The sequence below is a fragment of the Melospiza melodia genome, chromosome 1 (genome assembly GCF_035770615.1).
Source record: "Melospiza melodia melodia isolate bMelMel2 chromosome 1, bMelMel2.pri, whole genome shotgun sequence".
Classification (NCBI taxonomy): Eukaryota; Metazoa; Chordata; class Aves; order Passeriformes; family Passerellidae; genus Melospiza; species Melospiza melodia.
Genome location: NC_086194.1, coordinates 150,719,652 through 150,738,056, shown reverse-complemented (window position 1 = coordinate 150,738,056; position 18,405 = coordinate 150,719,652). Strand labels below are relative to the sequence as shown.

The window sequence follows — 18,405 nt, the reverse complement described above, 5'->3', positions numbered from 1 at the left end:
GGCTGAGCCATGCTTACCATGGTATTTTGATGTCGTGGCGAACGCTGCAGGAACAGACTTGATAAATGCTGGAGAAGTACTTCTCAGCCATTGCAAATATTTCAAGGTACCTGCAACAGGATGAGAGTATGTCTCGTCTTTGGTACAGTGTCTTCCAAAATAGCACAAATAAAAATGCAAGCAGTTGGTGTAAGAATGATATATGTTTGTTGTAGTGCTGGCCAGTTCAGTAGCTGGACCTGGAAGAGGGTGAGATGCTCATCTGACAAACCCCAAATTGTGTGTTAGGCTGGGTGACAGTGGAACAGTCAGACTGGCCTGGAGTTTTCATGTATGGAGATAAATTATTTAAACTTGAAATATATATCCTATTTTGTTCTGACTTAATTTTCAAGAGATTTTTGAAATAGGTATCTGTTCTTTTATCACTCTTAATTTTATTGAATTTGCTTGTTTCTGAACACAAGTTGGAAAAGAGAAAAAAAATGCTTGTCACTTCTCTTAGGTTTCTGTCTGTTCTCCTGAGTTGTTTCTGTCACTCTTTTCTCCCAGGCCTTAAGGGTTAAACTGTTTCAGTCACTCTTCTTTCTCATTTTCAGTCACAGAGAATATATGGGCCAGAGTGGCCCATTTCAGCCCATATTACTGGTTTTGCTGAAGAAGCTCACATTTCTGTTATGTCTTTCCTTTTGACTTTTGCTTTCAGTCAACCTGGTGTGAGAGTTACTGAGTTAGAGTTCTATGCACTGTGACTTTTGTGGAACAAATATTTCAGAATTGACTTTTTTTATCCCTTCCATCTTTACTTCTGCAGTGATGCCAAATTTTGAGTATAGCTGCCAGTTGCTGCTGTAGTATTTCTTATTTTGGATTTTTTTTTTGTAGCTTTGACAGCTCTAGTCATGGGTCAGACTTCACTTTGTTTGCTATTAAATGCAGAGTAATGTTACAGAATTAACACCACCCCACCCATATTCCTCCAAGCAAAGCACTGCACAAACTTCCTGTAACATGAGAGAATGAAATCTTGAAAAAGCTTATCCTAGGAGAAATTGCAGAAAAGTCATTTTGAGATGTTTGTTTCTATTAAAAAGCACTTACATCATGGTAGGTGGCCTCATAACTTTTTGAAACTACAGTAAATGTATCAGAAACTTTACTAGATGATCAGTTAACAGTTTATAATACGAATTTCTTTACACAATAGAAAGAAGATATTTGTACAACTCCCCTCTAAAAGAACTTGCAAAGTAATTTTATTTGTTACTCTGTCTTGAGCGTTGAGAAATTGGGGTGTATTTCTGAGAACCACTTAGTGAGAACAGCCTGTTCTATTTATCTTTAGCTGTATGACTGTATCACCATGGGCTTTCAGACACTTGACAGCTCCTTTTCTTGTGAACAAAGGAATATTGCTTTCAAATAGCCTGGATAATCAGCTAATCAAAACAGTAGCAACATCACAGGGAGATTTTGTTATCCAGCAATCAATAGGAAGATGGCACATGTTTTCTGGTATGAGTGCAACAAGTGCCTCACAAAGCTTCCTGGCTTACCTTTGGGGCTGCTGTGGCAGCTTTTTAGCCTGTCCACAGCATTTGTGTGGATTTTTAACTTGTACCTCTACTTTGGAGCACATTGTGCTGTGCTAACATGGAATTAACTCAAGGCTTGTGCTGACATTGGGAGGTGGATGTAACACCCTCATCTAATGCATGTACCTTAAATGTGCCTTGTTGGTCATTGTTGCTGGTTGTTTCTGTTAATTTAGCATCAGCCAAGATCATATGCAACAAGAGGCAAATAGATGCTGACACCTTGTTTAAATTGTTTCTTGATTGCTCCAGTTTGTCTGTTCTGCTTAACTTAAACCTTGTTTATTTGCCCCACTCCCCACGTCTCTGCCTCAAATTCCCTGGTATTTCTCCTTTGTAGTCTGGAACATAATATTAAGAGTTTATTTTTGACATGTTTCTACATGAAATAGTATTGAAAAAAACTGGCAGAAAAAAAAGACTTTCCAGCATGTTTTTGTCTGCTATAGAGAAATACAGAGCTCAGTCTCTGAGTACTTGCTCTGAGGTATGTGATTTGAAAAGATTTAAAATTGAGTTTTGTTACACTAGAAAAAAAAAGTGGCTAATCTCAAATAGTCTTCTGAAAGTATACTAGAAGTATATAGAACTTATAATTTCTGTGTGTGATACAGAATTCCTTAACTATTCTGCAAAATTGGAACACAGCCTGACTTGGCTAAATTGTCTTAAATATTTTACATTGTCATAGTTTTGAAATTAACCTGTATTAACATAATTTTAACATAAATGTGTGTTAGATTATTAAATCACATCTTGCAAAAGATGTACAGATGTCATATGTAACATATGTGAGTCACTGGATTTTCTTTGTTTCAGTGTTATGCTTCTAGTTTGCTGTTCATTAAAGAAATAATAAAATTAATTTTCTATACTAATTTCTAAGCAGTGCTTAACCTATGTTAGCCAGCAGAAGTGTTGTTGTGAGGTTAGAAGTGTAATATGAATCTGTTTATGTGGAATGCATATTAGCAAGTGTATAACAGTGGAAAAGAACCAGATGTCCTTTGGAAAGCAAGATCTTCATGGTGCTTACCATTTTAGTGAAACTTGTGTATTTTGAAGGTAATATTTTCAAAAATTTGTATTACTTTTTGTTTTATTTTCACATGCAGAGGAATCGTAGTGCAATGTGGAATGGTTTCTGGTGATGATCTAGTCAGCTTCATGCCCAAAGCAAGTGCAAATAGAATGGGTTGCTGCAGGGCTTGGCCATCCAAGTGCTGCATAATTCCAGGGACTGAGACTCTACCACCTCTCTGGGCAGCCAGTTCAATACTTGATCACCCTCCAAATGATGAGAAACAGCTTGCCCTGCTTGGAATTGCTTGGTTCAGATTTGTACCATGAAAAGATGAGTGGCAACAGACACAGTCTGGATCCCGCTTCTCTCAGTATGTACCCTCCCAGTATGTGGCTGTAGGCAGCAGTGGGATCATCCTTCTCCAGGCTGGACAATCCTAATATATCTCAAATTTATCTCAATCTGCCCTGAGAGAGAGCACAGGAGATTGCTCCTCTGCCCTAACCACCATGGTGGTCCTCTGTAGATCTGCTTCTGGAGTGTCTTGGGGAGCCCTCAGCTGGATGCAGTATTCCATACAGTGTCTCAGAGGGAGCTGAGGGAGGAGGATAATTCTGCCCCTGGGTCCACCCTTGCTAATACAGCCAGCACACATTTGGCCTTTGCAGCAAGGAGAAGCTGCTGACTCATGGGCAGCTTGCTGCCCCCTGGCACCCTTGGATTGGTTTTTGAAAAGCTGTTCTTGAGCGGTTTGGGTTTGAGTCTACGGTTCCAGAGTATCTTTATCCTGGGTGCTCCAGCACTCAGTGTTTACATCTGGATTTCACTGAGTTCCTGACAGCCCTCTCTGCACCCCCTCAAGGACCCTAGCAATAGCAGCTCTGCCCACCAGTGCATTGGCTCCTCTCCCTAGGCAGGTACTATCTGCAGTTTTGATGAGAGTGCACTCTATCCCGTCTTCAGTTAAAACACCATGGACTTGGCACTGATCCCTGAAGGATGCCTCAAGTAGCCAGTCATCAGCTGGGCTTGGCAGCTTGATCACAGCCCTTTGAGCTCAGTGGTGCAGCCACTTTTTCACTGAACTCCCACTGTCCAGCTGGTGTCCCACCAGTCTGTGGATGAGGAGATTGCCCATGTGAGGAGATGGTGTCAAAGGCCTTGCTAAAATGAGCACATCCTGAATGTTGCTTCACAGGCACCCAACTGCTCAGCCACGTGAGCACTGTCCACTAGTGGGAAATAAGTTCCACTCCCTCAGTTCTTGCATCTTGCCATTTGAAATAAATTTTATAGAAATACTAATAGATATATTTTAATGAATTGTAAAGGATATTAAGTTTATTGTTTTAGAAATGATAGAGGGTGAGAAAAAGCAAATTTTATAAAGGAGAAGGGAAAAAATGGGGATGGAGAGCTCTTTGCAAGTTTGTGTAGTAAGTAATTTGAATCAGTTTGGGTTTTAAAATTTTAATTCATAATAGTCATTGATTTTAAGCAGCTTCTTCATTTTTCTTTTGGTTTGTTTCTATAGAACCCAATTGTCTAACTTGGTTTTATGAAAGCAGAGGGACAGTATTTGTATAAATAGCCAAGTGACCTCCAAGAGAGCATTGTTTTCCTGTGAAGTGTGCTTATGAGGCATTTTGGAGATCTTGCATGTTGAATAGGATTTGTGTGTTTTGAAAAGAGAGTGTGTATTTTTTTAGGAGAAAATTATTTTGAATTTGGAAAGCATAATGAACAAAGGAAAGAATAATGAACTAAGATTATAAACTCCAGTTATTAGGAAAGATCAAATTAAACCTCATCTGTTGTGTGTTCAAGTATTGTCAATTGGAATTTGCTCTAAACCTTGCAATAATGGTTTTAAATTGCAGTAGAAAAAGAACTTGAAAATAACTTTACTAGCCTAGGTGTCTTTAGCATGTTACTTATAACTTGCATAGTTCTAGAACTAACCATAGTGCTTCATAAAAACATTTCAGCTGCATCTGACTGCTGGATCTGACACGTCTGTCAAAAGTGAAAAAAGAGCCTGGTTGTGCAAAACTGTATTTGTTGTATTTGCAGAACAACACCCCAAAACAGGACCTCTTGTTCAAATTTACTCTTGTTCAAATTTAAGTTTTCTAGGCTTTACTTCTGATACAAGCTAGTGGGAAAAGATACTTTTGTAAATTACTTGTCTTACTTAAAAATCATCTCTCTAGATATATCATGAGTATTTTTAGTTTTCCACTGCTGTGGCTATTGTTTGGAATTGCTCTCATTAATGATAAAATGAATGGATGTTTATCAAATATCATTCCATAACGATAGTTATTAGTACTTTTAGAATGTAACTCCCTTCCCACCACCATTATGATTTTGAATTCAGCTTTTAAATGTTTGTCATCTGGTGTGAGGTGGATTTATGGGAGTGCAGTAATTTTAGTGCTTTTTGGCTGGGTGTTTCTGATGACATCACTGTGATCTAGACACAGTGTGTGACTCTAGTTGGTTCCAGTTTTAAATAGTTTCATAATTATGCTAGTTTTGGCAGTTTCCTTGGAACTTTCCCCATCTCTCTAATGAACATGTTTTACTTCTGGGCTTATGAGGCAACCACATGTTTGAGAAATTAATAGTGTGCTCTTAAAGTTAACATTGAGCAGAAGTGTGCAGATACAAAAACCTTCTGGATATATGTGTACTTAGGAGTGTAGGTTTTTTTAAGTTCATGACCACTCTTATTGTCTTTGAGTAATTGAAGAATACATTTGGTTTATAAAGTATCAGTAACTGTTGTGAAAAATGGTGCGTATGTTCATGCTCGAAGACCTCAAAATCAACCCTTGCAGCTCCCAAAAATATTTTTGATAATTGTGTATTGTTATGAAATGAATGGATGTTATTCCAGATTACAAAAAAACCCACACCCTTTTTTCAAATGTCAGTCAGGTTGAATTCTTCTTAAATGTAGGTGTACTCTGTTACTTTGTATGGATTTAGTCACACAGGTGTATTTCTGAGATAAATTTGCTTTGTGTTTTGGCACCGTTTTGGAATATGTACATTTTTGCTTGTGTTGAGGTCCAGCTCGCTGTAAAGGATTTACAGCCGTTTTTCCATCACAACAGACTTGTAGCTCAGGGAAATATGAAAAACTTACTGGATGTAATGTGTTTGTTAATTAATTTATAATTTGTGTTTATTTAGTTTATTTAATTGATTTAATGTTGAGATTTGAGACTGTTTCAAAATTAAGGATTCTCCTCTCCTTTCCTTTAAAAAAACAATCCCTCCTCAAAAATATTAGTGTTTATTCCTAGCTCTCTCAAAGTGGTAAAAGCTTAAACCACTCTTACTTAATCTTTACTCATAATACTCAAAAATATTGCATAGATGTTGTGAAGTTTTGAGAACATGTATTGAGCATAATTACAGCAGTATGTAGATAGAAAAGTTAGACTTGAATGTAATCAGGCTTGATAGAGTTAACACTTCAGTAAAAGAACTTCCCCATTTCCTTCTCCCCCCTTCTCTTCATTTTGTAGTCAAGTGTAATGTGATCCTATCAGACCAAGTCATTAAATAGTTGCAGCACAGCGTTTGGTGCAATCCATGAGTGAGCTTGGGGAAGAAGGAAATGTGGTAGTTGAGCTTGGGCTTTTCTTCAAGTTCAAAACATAAACAGTTGTGTAGAGTCTTACCTGAAAAAAATACTTCTGTGCTACATGTAAACTGGTTTCCAAGAAAGTGTATCTAAAAATGATTTCAAAAATTTTAGAGTGTGTGATCTAAGTTTGTTCAGTAAACTGGAGAGGAAGGAGAGTTGAGCTCTGCTGATTACAAAATATATATGAAGAGACTTCCATCATGCTGGACTTAATAAAAGCTTTAAGCTCTTGCTTTTTCTCTGTCAGGTATGCCATAAAGAGAAGGGTGGTTTTCTACTGAAATTGCTCCACAGTTTTAGGTTCAGGGAGAGTCTTCAGGAGACTTGCATTCCTCAATGAAAAGTATCAGAAGTTTGTCAGAGATGAGAAAACAAACGAATGCCCTCTAAACAGAGCTGATTCTCAACACTCGTTATGGTATTTTTTTTATGCACTGGAATGAGACTTTCCTGTATGACTAAAATTGCCAAATAACCTTAAAATAAAAAGCATCCAACAGCTTGCTTTTCAATACTATATTAGTAACTGGAAAATCTCAAATCCTTTATGGTAACTCATCATTCTTTCAGAAGCTATCATGCAGTCTTCTAATATATGAATATGTCTGTCTTATGCAATTGCCCCAAATGAGTTAAAGCTTCTACCTTAACCTTGTCTTTTCCCAGCTAACATTCTAGTGCTCTTCTTTTTTTTCCCTTAGGGAAATGGTCTTCATTTCATCAGAGAATTTCCCTGTTTTGTTCTAAGTACAGAGTGGAAGGAAAAAAAATTCTTTAGTTACTTTTGAAGTTGTAGACTTGCATTTGAAGTGTATCATTGCATGTATTAATTGTTTTTAATGGAAAGCAAAATCCACATGAAAAAGCAAGTAATGTGAAGATTCCCTTTTGTAATTTCTCTGAGATTATTAGAAATACCAGGCAGCACATGGAGAAACACATTATCTGTCCTGTATAGAAATCCAGCAAAATTTAAGCTGCTTGCTTTTCATGTTAAGAGGACTTAAGAATATTATAATTCATACTATGTTACTTAACATTTGTTCCCCAAAGCTTCTTTTTGTGAACAAATTTTGTGATATGATCAGTGGAATGACCCAGAAAGCATTTTTCACTTTTTCTGCAAGAGACTCTATCAAATTAATTTGGCTTAGGTCAAAAGCTGTGTTTGCATCCTCTTTAACCTGTACTTTTAATACATTTACAAGAATATTTGCATTGCTTCTCTTGGCGTTCTTAGACTTGAACCTTCTGCTTAAACTGTCATTCTGGAATGTAATGGGAATACTACTGGTGTATTTAAAATCCTAGATTCAGCTAATTAAGATTTTCACGTGTCTGCAAATCTCATCTTGAAAGGCTTATATCACATTCTGGAATTATGAGCCATGTTTCTGCTTCTGAATTCCTTATGTTGAATAAACTATATAGAAGCTCAAGAGGAGCAGGTGTCCTCAGTTCATTTATCTTTTCTGGGGTCATGTTTTACTGTTATAGAAGTCTGTAAAAATATTTTGCTTCATGAATCAGTTTCAATTAGTGGTATTAGGAAGGATGTGACTCTGACATCTTGGAACCATCTGAGGTGGTTTCATGAGTAGGCATATAAGCTCATGCAATTAGGTAGTTTCTCATACTTGTTTTGATAATCTGCAATGATCTGTCTCTGAAGGAATGTTTCAGCAGAAATGCAGCTAGAAAAAAATATGTTCAGTTGAAATAAATATTTAAATGACAGGTTTCTTTTTTAAACTAAAGTTAGTGCAGGTATTCATTTAATGTTGTCGAGCTTGTTTTGTGTCAACTTCTGTAGTACAGGATTGAGTTGATGGAAAAACAGTAACAGAAATTAGAGAACCTTTACCAAGTTCTCCCCATATTTATTTTCTTTTTGTTTGGTTGACTTCATTGCTTTCTTTTCCTCTAGCAGGAAGACCACGAAAGTTGTGGTTCCAGTTCCACAAACCGCAGTACCACAGAAAGCTTGAAATCGGCAGTAAAATCACGACGAGTTCAGCAGTCTGCTTCTCCTGACCCTGATTTACCTCCAGGTAATCCATCATTTCAGGAACTGGTTATGTATTTTTGTGTAACTCAAATACAGAAGTTTATTCAGTGATCCCTGTGTTTAAGTTAGCTTATTATGGTTTTGTCTACCTACAAATCACAGAGGATAGTGAAATACTTATAAGTTAGAAAATAGAACCAAATCATAAAAAAATGTAGTTTAATGCTGATAACCTTTTTCTCCATTTTATCAAATTCTTAAATTGACATAATTCATTTATAGTTCAAGGTAGCATCATAGAATGACTTGGATTGGAAGGGACCTTAAAAATCATCTAGTTCCAACCCCCAGCTATGGGGAGGGACACCTTTCACTCAACCAGGTTGCTCAAAGCCCCATCCAGTCTGACCTTGAACACACCTTCTCTAGGACACCTGTTGCAGCGCCTCAAAATAAAGATTTTTTTTTTCTATTATCTAATCTAAACCTGCCCTCTTTCAGTTTAAAACAATTATCCTATGTCCTATCTGTACATGTCCTTGTGAAAAGTCCCTCTTCAGCTTTCTTGTAGACTCCCTTTAGGTAGTGGAAGGCTGCTGTAAGGTTTTTCTGGAGACTTCTCTTTCTCAGGCTGATAACCCGAAACTCTCTCATGTTTTATTAATGTTTTTTATTGAGCCCTGTATCTACTGGTGGAGATTGTCACCATTTTTTTTCCCCTGGATGTGGAATTTCAGTGTGAATGGGAAGTTTAGATGCTGAAATTGGAGAAATTTTATGATACAAAAATGCCTAAGGAAATATGTATCTGACTGCAGTTACCTCTGAGTGTGGATATGAGGTGATTCATGCAGAAAGGTAAAATTGGAGAGTACTGGAATGAGTTGCAGTTTGCTGTCTTGGTCAAGTAATTTTAGATAGGTAAAAAATATGATGGTTTTGTGTGAGATTTTGTTGCTGTCTTTTGTTAACAGAAGCTTTATACTTGACTTGAATCAAAAGACAACATTGACATTTAGTGTGTGTAATATGATGTGCTACATGGTATCATCTTGCTTGGAAATGGTTACTTGAGGAGTCAGGGCTGGAGGGTCTTGTAGAGCTTCCTGACGCAACAAACTCCAGGGGCTTGGAATTGGGGGAAACCATTTCCTACCATGGACAGCGCTCCAGCTGTGGCAGCTCTCTGGCATTTGTCTCTTTGGGTCACATCTGCAAACAACAAAAGTCAAAGGCTACTCAAAAATTGTATGAATATATTTCCTTCAACGACATTTGCAGGATTTTTGTAAGTTACCTCCTTGTGGTGAAATTGTATCAATATAGTTGTATTAATTGTTGTAAAATATGAAGTTGTAAATACAGGTGGCTTTGGTTTTGGTTTTGAGTGGAGAAATAGCACTGTTTAGTATAGATGTGGAGTCATCTGCTTAGGTGTGGTTTTTTTTTTTTTTTTTTTTTTTTTAACGTTTCCGGAGGATTTTTTAAAAAAGATTTCTTTGTCCTTTTGTTTTAGTGTCCTTGGAGATTAATCTCCAGAGGCAAAGTTTAGCTAAAACTGTAGCTTTGGCAACATCAGACTCCTGCTAAACTTCAATTGTTTAGATATGTGTACTCTGATGGTATTGATTTTATGACTACAGAGATACTAAATTTTTGGAGTGTTGGATTTGAAATTGCATTTGTAGCACTTAATGCTCAGTGCAGCCTCCTGGGTTCTGGAGAATTTGAAAAAAGCACACTTGTGGACTTTGTGTTGCACCTCAGGAAAGAATTTAGCCCTACAGATTTTTTTGGTAGTTTTATTCACTTGCTGTAGAACACCTATATTTCAGTGGCAAAGATGCCCATAGTGTTATTCTTAGAAATCATAGAGGTATAAGTAACCTTTTTCCCACTTCTATTTAAAACAAAACCCTTTTGAAAGAATCTCCATACACGAAAAACCAACAAACCCTTTATTATACACAAACTTACTGATGTTTTTATTATTTTGGTTTGAATTGTAGGAATTACAATTTCTTAAAAGACTGTTCCTCACGTGTGAAAATCTGCTTCTAGTATATTTGAAGCTAAACTTATTTAGGAAGCTGGTTTTTGTATGATACATCTGACAATGTAGTGTACCACTGGCTGGAAATATCTCCATAGGCAGTTTTGCAGTTTTTAGCAAATCCATGACCCCTGGTTTTTTTTTGGGAAGATAGGACTGTGCTTCCTCTCTTAATGCATTCAGCCAAAAAGACATAGAGATGAAAATGGTGCTACTCTTTTCCTGAAAGACCCTTGACAGCAAAATACTGAAGAAACTTTGGACCTGTGGAGAGACAGCTGCACTTTTTTCAATGAAATTAGTAGCTTGCTTTAAAATCATATTTAAATAACTGGCTATAATGTTATAATTGCTAGTTAAATAGTCTGCAAAAATATTTCTATACTGAAATTGGGAAAAGGAGCTAAATGCCTTGTTCTGCTTTCTACTTATGTACAGGTTGGTTTATATCACTCTAGTGATGAATATGGGTCTCTTATGCCCCTTAATTACTGAAGTAATAAATCTGGCTTTCTGAGTTCATATAAACTAAAAATGTCATTGTTTGAAGGAGTCAGTGAGAAAATCCTTAAAAACAGGTTATTCCACATATTTTTCAGTAGTTTTAGATTGATATGCAGAAAAAGCCAATTCAGATTATGTTAGAAATCTGACAGTACTAAGCTCTGAAAACATTGAATTTGACTGTATTTCTGGATTTCCTCTTTCTGGTCATTGAGGACTTTGAATCCTGAAAAACCAAAAAATGTTCTATGTCAGCTGGGCAAATTTTTAGTTGTGGAACTCAAGAAAATCAGTTATGTAATGGTAAAATTTTCCACATACCCTAAAGTGAAAAATTATATATGAGTGTGAAAAAGATGAATACCTAGAAAAAGCAGAGTAGAATGGAAGTAGCAACGTAAGTATTTTCCTAGTTAACTGACAGTACTTTGATGTTTATTTTAATTCTTAATTTGAATTAAAACTCCCTTGTGTCAACAATTTTATTTAATGCAGGTTTCAGAAAACTGCTCTTGAAGCCTGTGGGTTTAGGCCTCTATCATTAGCTCGCTTTTTTAAGCACAGTCACCAAACTAGAACTTGATAGTGTCTATGAAATGTATTTTTAGATGTGTGTAATGTGATAAATTTCAAAACAGAGAAATTCTAAGGCTTGTTTTTTTCTAGCACAAGCGAGTTGGGTCCACAGATAGCTTCAGTATGCATGAAAGACAGGAATGTGGGTAGTATTTAATTTCTTCATGATATTGTTAAAAATATTAATGCTTTCCACATACTGTGAATTCCCAGGTGAGATATTTTTTCAATAACATTACATCTAAAAATATGTAAATGGATTTGTTCCCAGCAGGCTTCAGTGCAGGTGCTTACTATTTGGTTGTTGACAGAAATTGGTTTCAGTAAGACCTCAGAGGGGTCTTTCTGAACAAGATGTGGATATATTAGGTTTTAGAATGAGAAAGTTCCAGATGTGTTAATACTTAGTTAACTTATAAAAAAACTGTGGGAGCACCTAGGCATAATATATGCACACTTGAAAAGTAACCTAGCAGCTGGTATTCACTTTTCCAAACCTATTTCTAAATATCTCTCAAGTAATTGTTAAAATTCTTTGTCTACAGTAATCCATAGTGTTATGTTTTCTTAATTAGTTTTAAAGTTAATTAGTTTTGTGTGCTCTATTGTATTCATAGTTTTTAAGAACTTTTTTTATGGTATCTTGCATTTCTAGGATGCTGATTGACTTAACAACTACACAGAGTGTTAAAGAGTTTTAAGTCGTGTTAATTTCTGGGTAAAAATGATACATAGTTTGTTTAAATTTTGATTCTTTAAAAGAGTGCAAGTTAAGAATAGTAAATGTATTGAAATAATGAATTTTTTTTACTAAATAAATGAGTTTATCATGTCTTCCTTATCTTTGCCAAGAATTTGTTTTAATTTATAGGTTATGTTCAGAGTTTGATTAGGCGTGTTGTAAATAATGTCAACATTGTGATCAACAATCTCATCTTAAAATATGTGGAGGATGATATTGTTCTCTCAGTCAATATCACTTCTGCAGAATGCTATACAGTGGATGAGTTTTGGGATCGAGCATTTATGGACATCTCTGGTGAGTTGATATTTTTTGGTTTTACTTACCACTGTGGAGGCACTCTTAAATTCCTACAGAAATTATTGTCTCATAAAAATGGCTTTTTTATTATCAGAAGTAGGACAATTTATGTCTGTTTTGATTTCCAGTCAGTTTTTTCTCTTGTTCTTACCTTAATTCTGACGAGCCAACTGTAATATTATAGACTGATTGATACTACATCCTTGTAAGTCTGGGTGCTCTTACTGATATTGGCTAGAGGTGGAACTGGGGCACAGTAACTGTGCTAAGATCACACAGAAGGTTTCAGGTAGAGTGTTGAATTCAATTAATGTTTTCCTGAACCTATTTTTTTTTTTGTTCTGGTTAAAATAATTACAAACTAATAGGACAAAATCACAAAATATATTTCGTGTTAAGATCACTACAAAAGCTTTTGTTTCTTTTGGAAGGTTCAAAAGAAAGCTTTGGGGGATAATATGCAAAACTATTTCTGTGGGAATAATGAGAATCATAGTAATCGTATGCTTCCACATGAAACAGTGCTCTTCTTTTATAAAAAGAGGCAAGTTATAGCAGACAGGGTGAAAATTTTTATTGGGTGTAACTAATTTGTCCTCACGTCCTGTGCGTTCAGCATAACAGCAAATGATCCTCTTCAGTCACATAAGCAAGTACTTTGCTTCTCTTCAGTCACACAAACAAGTACTTTGATTTAAATAATGACTAAAAAGCTGTCTTGTATTGCTTTCTTCTAGTTAAGAACCTGTATGCACAACTTACTTCTTGTATGTAATACACTTTTTTAACCTATACGCTTCTTTTAAAAGCCACTGATCTGGTACTGAGGAAGATGATCAACTTTTCTGACTGCACAGTATGTCTTGATAAGAGAAATGCTAGTGGTAAAATTGAATTTTACCAGGAACCTCTGCTGTACAAGTGTTCCTTCAGGACTCGTCTGCATTTTACTTATGATAACCTCAACTCTAAAATGCCATCAATTATTAAAGTAGGTATCCAAAATAATTGTTTTTGCTACTCCCTTATGAAGTTTTGAGGCTTTTCAAAATATCCTTTAAAATTTTAAGTAAAATGAAAAGCTTATGCTGTTGTGTTTTGCTAAAGGAATTTTTAAATTGTATTTTGTTCATATGATGCAGTCAGTTTATGTGCAGAAACAGCACCTAAGTAAGTAAGTTATGTTCTCTAATATTTTCATTTTTTTCCTGGCGTTTAAAAAAAACCCCATAATTGTAAGGGGGGAAAGAAAGTCTGCAGATAATCTGTTAAAAAACCCTCGGTGGTATACTTTAGGGTGTCTGCAATAAGATGGAAAGGATTTTTTTTGCCTGAAGTTATTGTTTCAAATATAGCTCCACCTCTTATGAATAACGTGAAGCATCAGTGGATTGACAGTCTGTAGTGTACCACGTGAGATGGATTAGCAAGCCAAACTCAGCTCCTAGTGAGCAGTGGCACAATGTTATTATTATTATGAGTAGTAGCATTAATATTAGTATTAGTATTATTATCTGTGGGTCATAAGGATGCAGTTTTTAGCGACTGCCTAAAATATTTAGCTAATGATTGGAAATAGTTTTGGTTTTTTTTTTTTTCATAGGGCTGAAGCAAAAAGAACTGCTATTAGTAAATAGAACAACTTCATTTATGGAATTAAATTTAATCTGAGGATGCTAAAATCCTTTTAAAAGCCTCTGCTGCAAATGGTATTACTGTAGCTTCAGCACCCTGAAGGGTTGGTTGCTGAAGGACAGTGGTTTTTCCAGCTCAGGACAAAAGCCAGCAGTGCTCCAAAGTAATTTTACATGGTTTTTGAATTGGATTGCATTAAGGCCAAGACTGATATGTAGTTACTTTTAATTTCCATTATTTTCACCTGCAACATGTAGAAACTGGACCTGGAGTTGAAAATATGTCTAATGTGGGACAGTAGTTTTGGTACAATAATTTTATGCAGCTCTTACTTAATGAAAGGTACCTTTCTTATCTTGTTTGACTTTGATGTTATAGAATGATCACATATTCAAAATATTTTGAAGTATTTAGCTGTTTAACAGCTAAAATTTTAAAAGAAGGATAAGTTTTCATGCCATTAATTTTAGTCTTTGCAAAGCTTTCTTTCATTTAGTGAAAGATGTCTTAACTGCATATTTGAAATGGAATATTCGGAGGAGCCAATTTTCTGCACTGCAGTTGGAATCAATTCTTCCCCCCATTACTTGGCCATTTGGAACAGTGTTTGGAGTGGGAAAGAATCAAAATGAAGGACCTTGTATTTTAAAACCAGTATATTTAAAGTTTATCTAAATATACTATCTAGGTTATCTAGAGCATGGAGAGATTTTAAAGAAACTCTATAATGAAAATAAAATTAGAGCATTGTAAGAGCATTTATTAAATGCTCTTACATCACTTAGATTTGAGAAAGTTCTTCAGCAATAACTTTAAAAAACAAATACATAAATATTTTTGTGTGTAAAACATGTTACACTTAATTTTTCAGCTGAAGATGTCTCGTGTGGCAACCCAAGTGAATGTTTTTGGTAGGCTTTGTTTGCAGCCCTTTGCCTTCTGTCGTATTGCACATCTCATTTTTGGAAATAAAATGCCCATACCAAATGAATACAGAGATGTATATGGTTTAAAACTAGGCTTTACTGATGTCAGAGCTTTGTATTATTTGGTTTTGTTCTCTTTGCATGTTACAGATTCACACATTAGTTGAAAGTTTGAAACTTTCAATCTCTGATCAGCAGCTTCCTATGTTTATACGTATAATGCAGCTTGGGATTGCTCTGTATTACGGAGAAATAGGCAACTTCAAAGATGGGGAAAGTGAAGAGTTGATTTGCCACACTAAAGATATGTTGGGAAATATCACAGGTGAGTACAGTTTTTAATTTGTAAGAAGAAATGTTAAAAACATTAATTTCTTTGCTTTTTTGCAAATGTAAATATCCAAGTCTAGTTCTTGCCAAGTATCTTGATAGTCTTGCAGTTTGCTAGAGGCATTGTACTGGGTAAGGATGCAGTGCTTTCACATGCTTAATGTTTTGTTCTATAATTCTGATGGTCTTAATTAACTGAGGTTAAATATGATCTAAGAAGACCATTTTGAGAGTTGTGACACTGTAGGGTACTTCGGATTTGTCTGTCAGTATATCACGCATTAAAGCACCTTTCCATAAGCAAGTCTGAAACTGGCAGCAGCCACACTTGAGCTAAATAAGAGAAAAGCCAAAGTGTATGTGCTTCTTAGTTTCTTTGAAAGTGGTCATTGAGAGCAGATGTAATTTGTCCTAAGCAAGGAAGTATTACTTTGTTCTGTTTCCCATAGTTCTGTCCTTTTACCTTGTCTGGTCTCAACTTTTTATTTTCATATAACACGTGTTCCTTCTTCTGTGTGATCTTTTGTGGTAACTTAGTGCAACAGGATCTTTTCAGGAGCATTGCACTCATGAGGGGTGAATGTTCTTCATCTTTGTGTCATTGCTTCCCATCTGCTGCTTCTCAGGCACATGGGGTGACTCTTGGGGTGATTCTGTGCAGGGCCTGGAGTTGGTCCTTGTGGGTCCCTTCCAACCCAGCTTATTCTGCAATTCTCTGAATTTATTTCGAGATTTGTATTTTAATTTAAATCGCCTCAAGACAAAAGTTGTGGTTATCTTTCTAAGGTTGCATTTGAATCTTTTGAATTGGGGAAATAGGAAGAGAAATTTACCTCACCTAGAAAATTCTTGGAATTTCATTTGAAGGTGACATAGCTTTCTTAAGCTAGGCTTAAATTTATAATATTGCAGCAGTTTAAAGCTATGCATAAACTAATAAATTAATTATGTTCTGTTGAAGAAATATACCATTTTAATTCGCATTAGGAGACTGTAATATTTTAAAAAATTCTGTGTTGCTGTTGTTGCTGTCTTCTCTGTTTTCAGAGAAATAGATGCATGATGGGTAAATGACAGCAGTGGAAATTTTTTTCCGAATATGGCCTTCACTGTTGTTTGGCACGGATAACTGTTTCACTCTTATTTCAGATGTAGAATCCTCTGTCATGTTACTGCTGTGTATAAATGAGAAAACAAATAAGATATCTGTAAATAGTTCTCTCTTATTGTTTCTGAAGATGGGTTTTCTGCACTAGAAACTCTGCATTGCAAACATGAGTTCATTACACAAAATACATGATTAGAAGGAATATTCTGCAAATATTGGCTTAATATTCTGCTGAGACTTTAAAAGCATACAAGTTTTAGAAAAATCATCAGTGTGTATTTTAGTAACTTTCTGTATCTAACCAATGATTTGTACTATTTACAGGACAAAGTGTCAGGAAGTTTTCTCTGAAGCACTGCATTGCCCTTGCTTTCAGACAGAGGGTTGTCTCTGTATCATGGAATATCTTTCTTTTGTTAGAATGAAGTTTTCCCCAAATTTGGCTAAGTGTTTATGCCATGGAGAATGACAATGTATTTAGCGTTGCTTGAATTTAGTGGCTGCATTCCTGGAGTCAGTAAGGCAACTAGGGCTATTTGAATGCAGGAAAGACACAGAAAGAAGAGAGAAATCATATGAGTCAATGTGAGAACAGCTGGGATGGGTAAGCAGTGACTTTCAGATGAAAAAAATGTAAGGATTGGGGACAGAGTAACTGGGATGAGAAAACTGGAATGAAGCTTTAACTGTTGAAGAGGACAGAAGTCAGCAGAGCTATGTGGGTTTTACTCAGTTTCTTTTGGTTAAGGTGTGAAGATGTGGTGATACAAATATAATTTAAGCAACAATTAATGTTAAAAGGCATCTTCCTACAAGTACGCAGTTGCTTTTGCATCTAGAATTAAATTTGAAGTTCTTACATCCAAATATGTGTAAAATCTTTGGCAGTCCATCTTGTCATCTCTGTATTAATGAGTGCCTTCAGGAACATTGAATTGCAATTGCTGTTGGTCAGTCCCATTTGCAGTCTTTTGAACAACTGTCAGTTTGACTTCCTAGCTTTTTGTAAGACAGCCATCTCAAAAAGAAATAATATAATGTAACTCTGCACTGTTATGCACAAGATGTTTCAGAAGGGTCAGGGATAAGATTGCAAAAGAAATCTGTAATTGCCTACACAGCTTTTGTTCAACTGTGCTGTGCTCTAGCATTATTGTTGTACTTAATTATATGATCATATGTATTTGACAGAACTATCTCCCTCAGAACACAAGACAGATGGCAATTGTTGGATGGCCAAGGCAGAGATGTAGAGGCAGTTTTAGAAGCCCATTTGTATCTTTACTGCAAAATATTTTGCCACACACAAGCTAAAATGGTCGTGCCCTTTATGCTTGTTTCCAGTGTCTTAGTTGTGAGTTTGTAGTAGCTTCTTTGGTTTGTAGCAGACAAATTGTGAATAAGAACATGAATTTTAATGTATACATTATTTAGTGACACAAGAATGAACATCTACATCTCTGTCCTTGAAGCATGTACTAAGCTTCACTCATACAGTTTCATGGCTGATTCAATGAGATGAAAATTCATGCTATTGCCAGCAGGGATGCATTCCTTCCTTCTTCCTCTAGTGCCAGCACTTGTATTCATGTAGCCATAGGCTAGGCTGGATCACCCATACCTGGCTGAAAATATATAGACAGAGAAATAAATAAATAAATACCAAGAGAGTAATTTTCTACTATGTTAATTCCAGATTGATGTTGAGAGATACCAGTTTCCAGATACCTATTACAGATAAATATCTCAAATCCTTTAAGAGAAAGTAAATTTCTGAAGGTCAAACTTGATTTGAGCATGCAAGCAGTGAGATGCAGTCACACTGCACTTGTGTAATATATATAAAACGTATTTCTTAACTGGAATCACTCTCCTGCATTATGGAGCAAGACTTCCAGTGTGAACTATGAATGGCTAGAAAAAAATGACTTTAGAAACCTGAT

The 18,405-nt window shown here is 35.8% G+C and overlaps 2 protein-coding genes across 7 annotated transcripts in view; one reads left to right on the top strand and one right to left on the bottom strand.

Annotated features, from left to right (window-relative positions):
- LOC134426653 (cytochrome c oxidase subunit 6C) overlaps positions 1–18,405 on the bottom strand; it is a 475,168-nt gene that overhangs the window by 73,478 nt on the left and 383,285 nt on the right. The gene's annotated exons all lie outside the window — the stretch shown is intronic.
- VPS13B (vacuolar protein sorting 13 homolog B) overlaps positions 1–18,405 on the top strand; it is a 429,375-nt gene that overhangs the window by 35,909 nt on the left and 375,061 nt on the right. For 4 of the 6 annotated variants that reach the window (XM_063171830.1, XM_063171802.1, XM_063171839.1 and 1 more), the window contains exons 4-7: positions 8,208–8,331; positions 12,293–12,460; positions 13,273–13,454; positions 15,175–15,349. In XM_063171830.1, the coding sequence (XP_063027900.1) occupies positions 8,208–8,331; positions 12,293–12,460; positions 13,273–13,454; positions 15,175–15,349 (649 nt within the window). The remainder of the gene's footprint in view (positions 1–8,207; positions 8,332–12,292; positions 12,461–13,272; positions 13,455–15,174; positions 15,350–18,405) is intronic. The other 2 variants (XM_063171820.1, XM_063171844.1) reach the window with 1 other exon arrangement.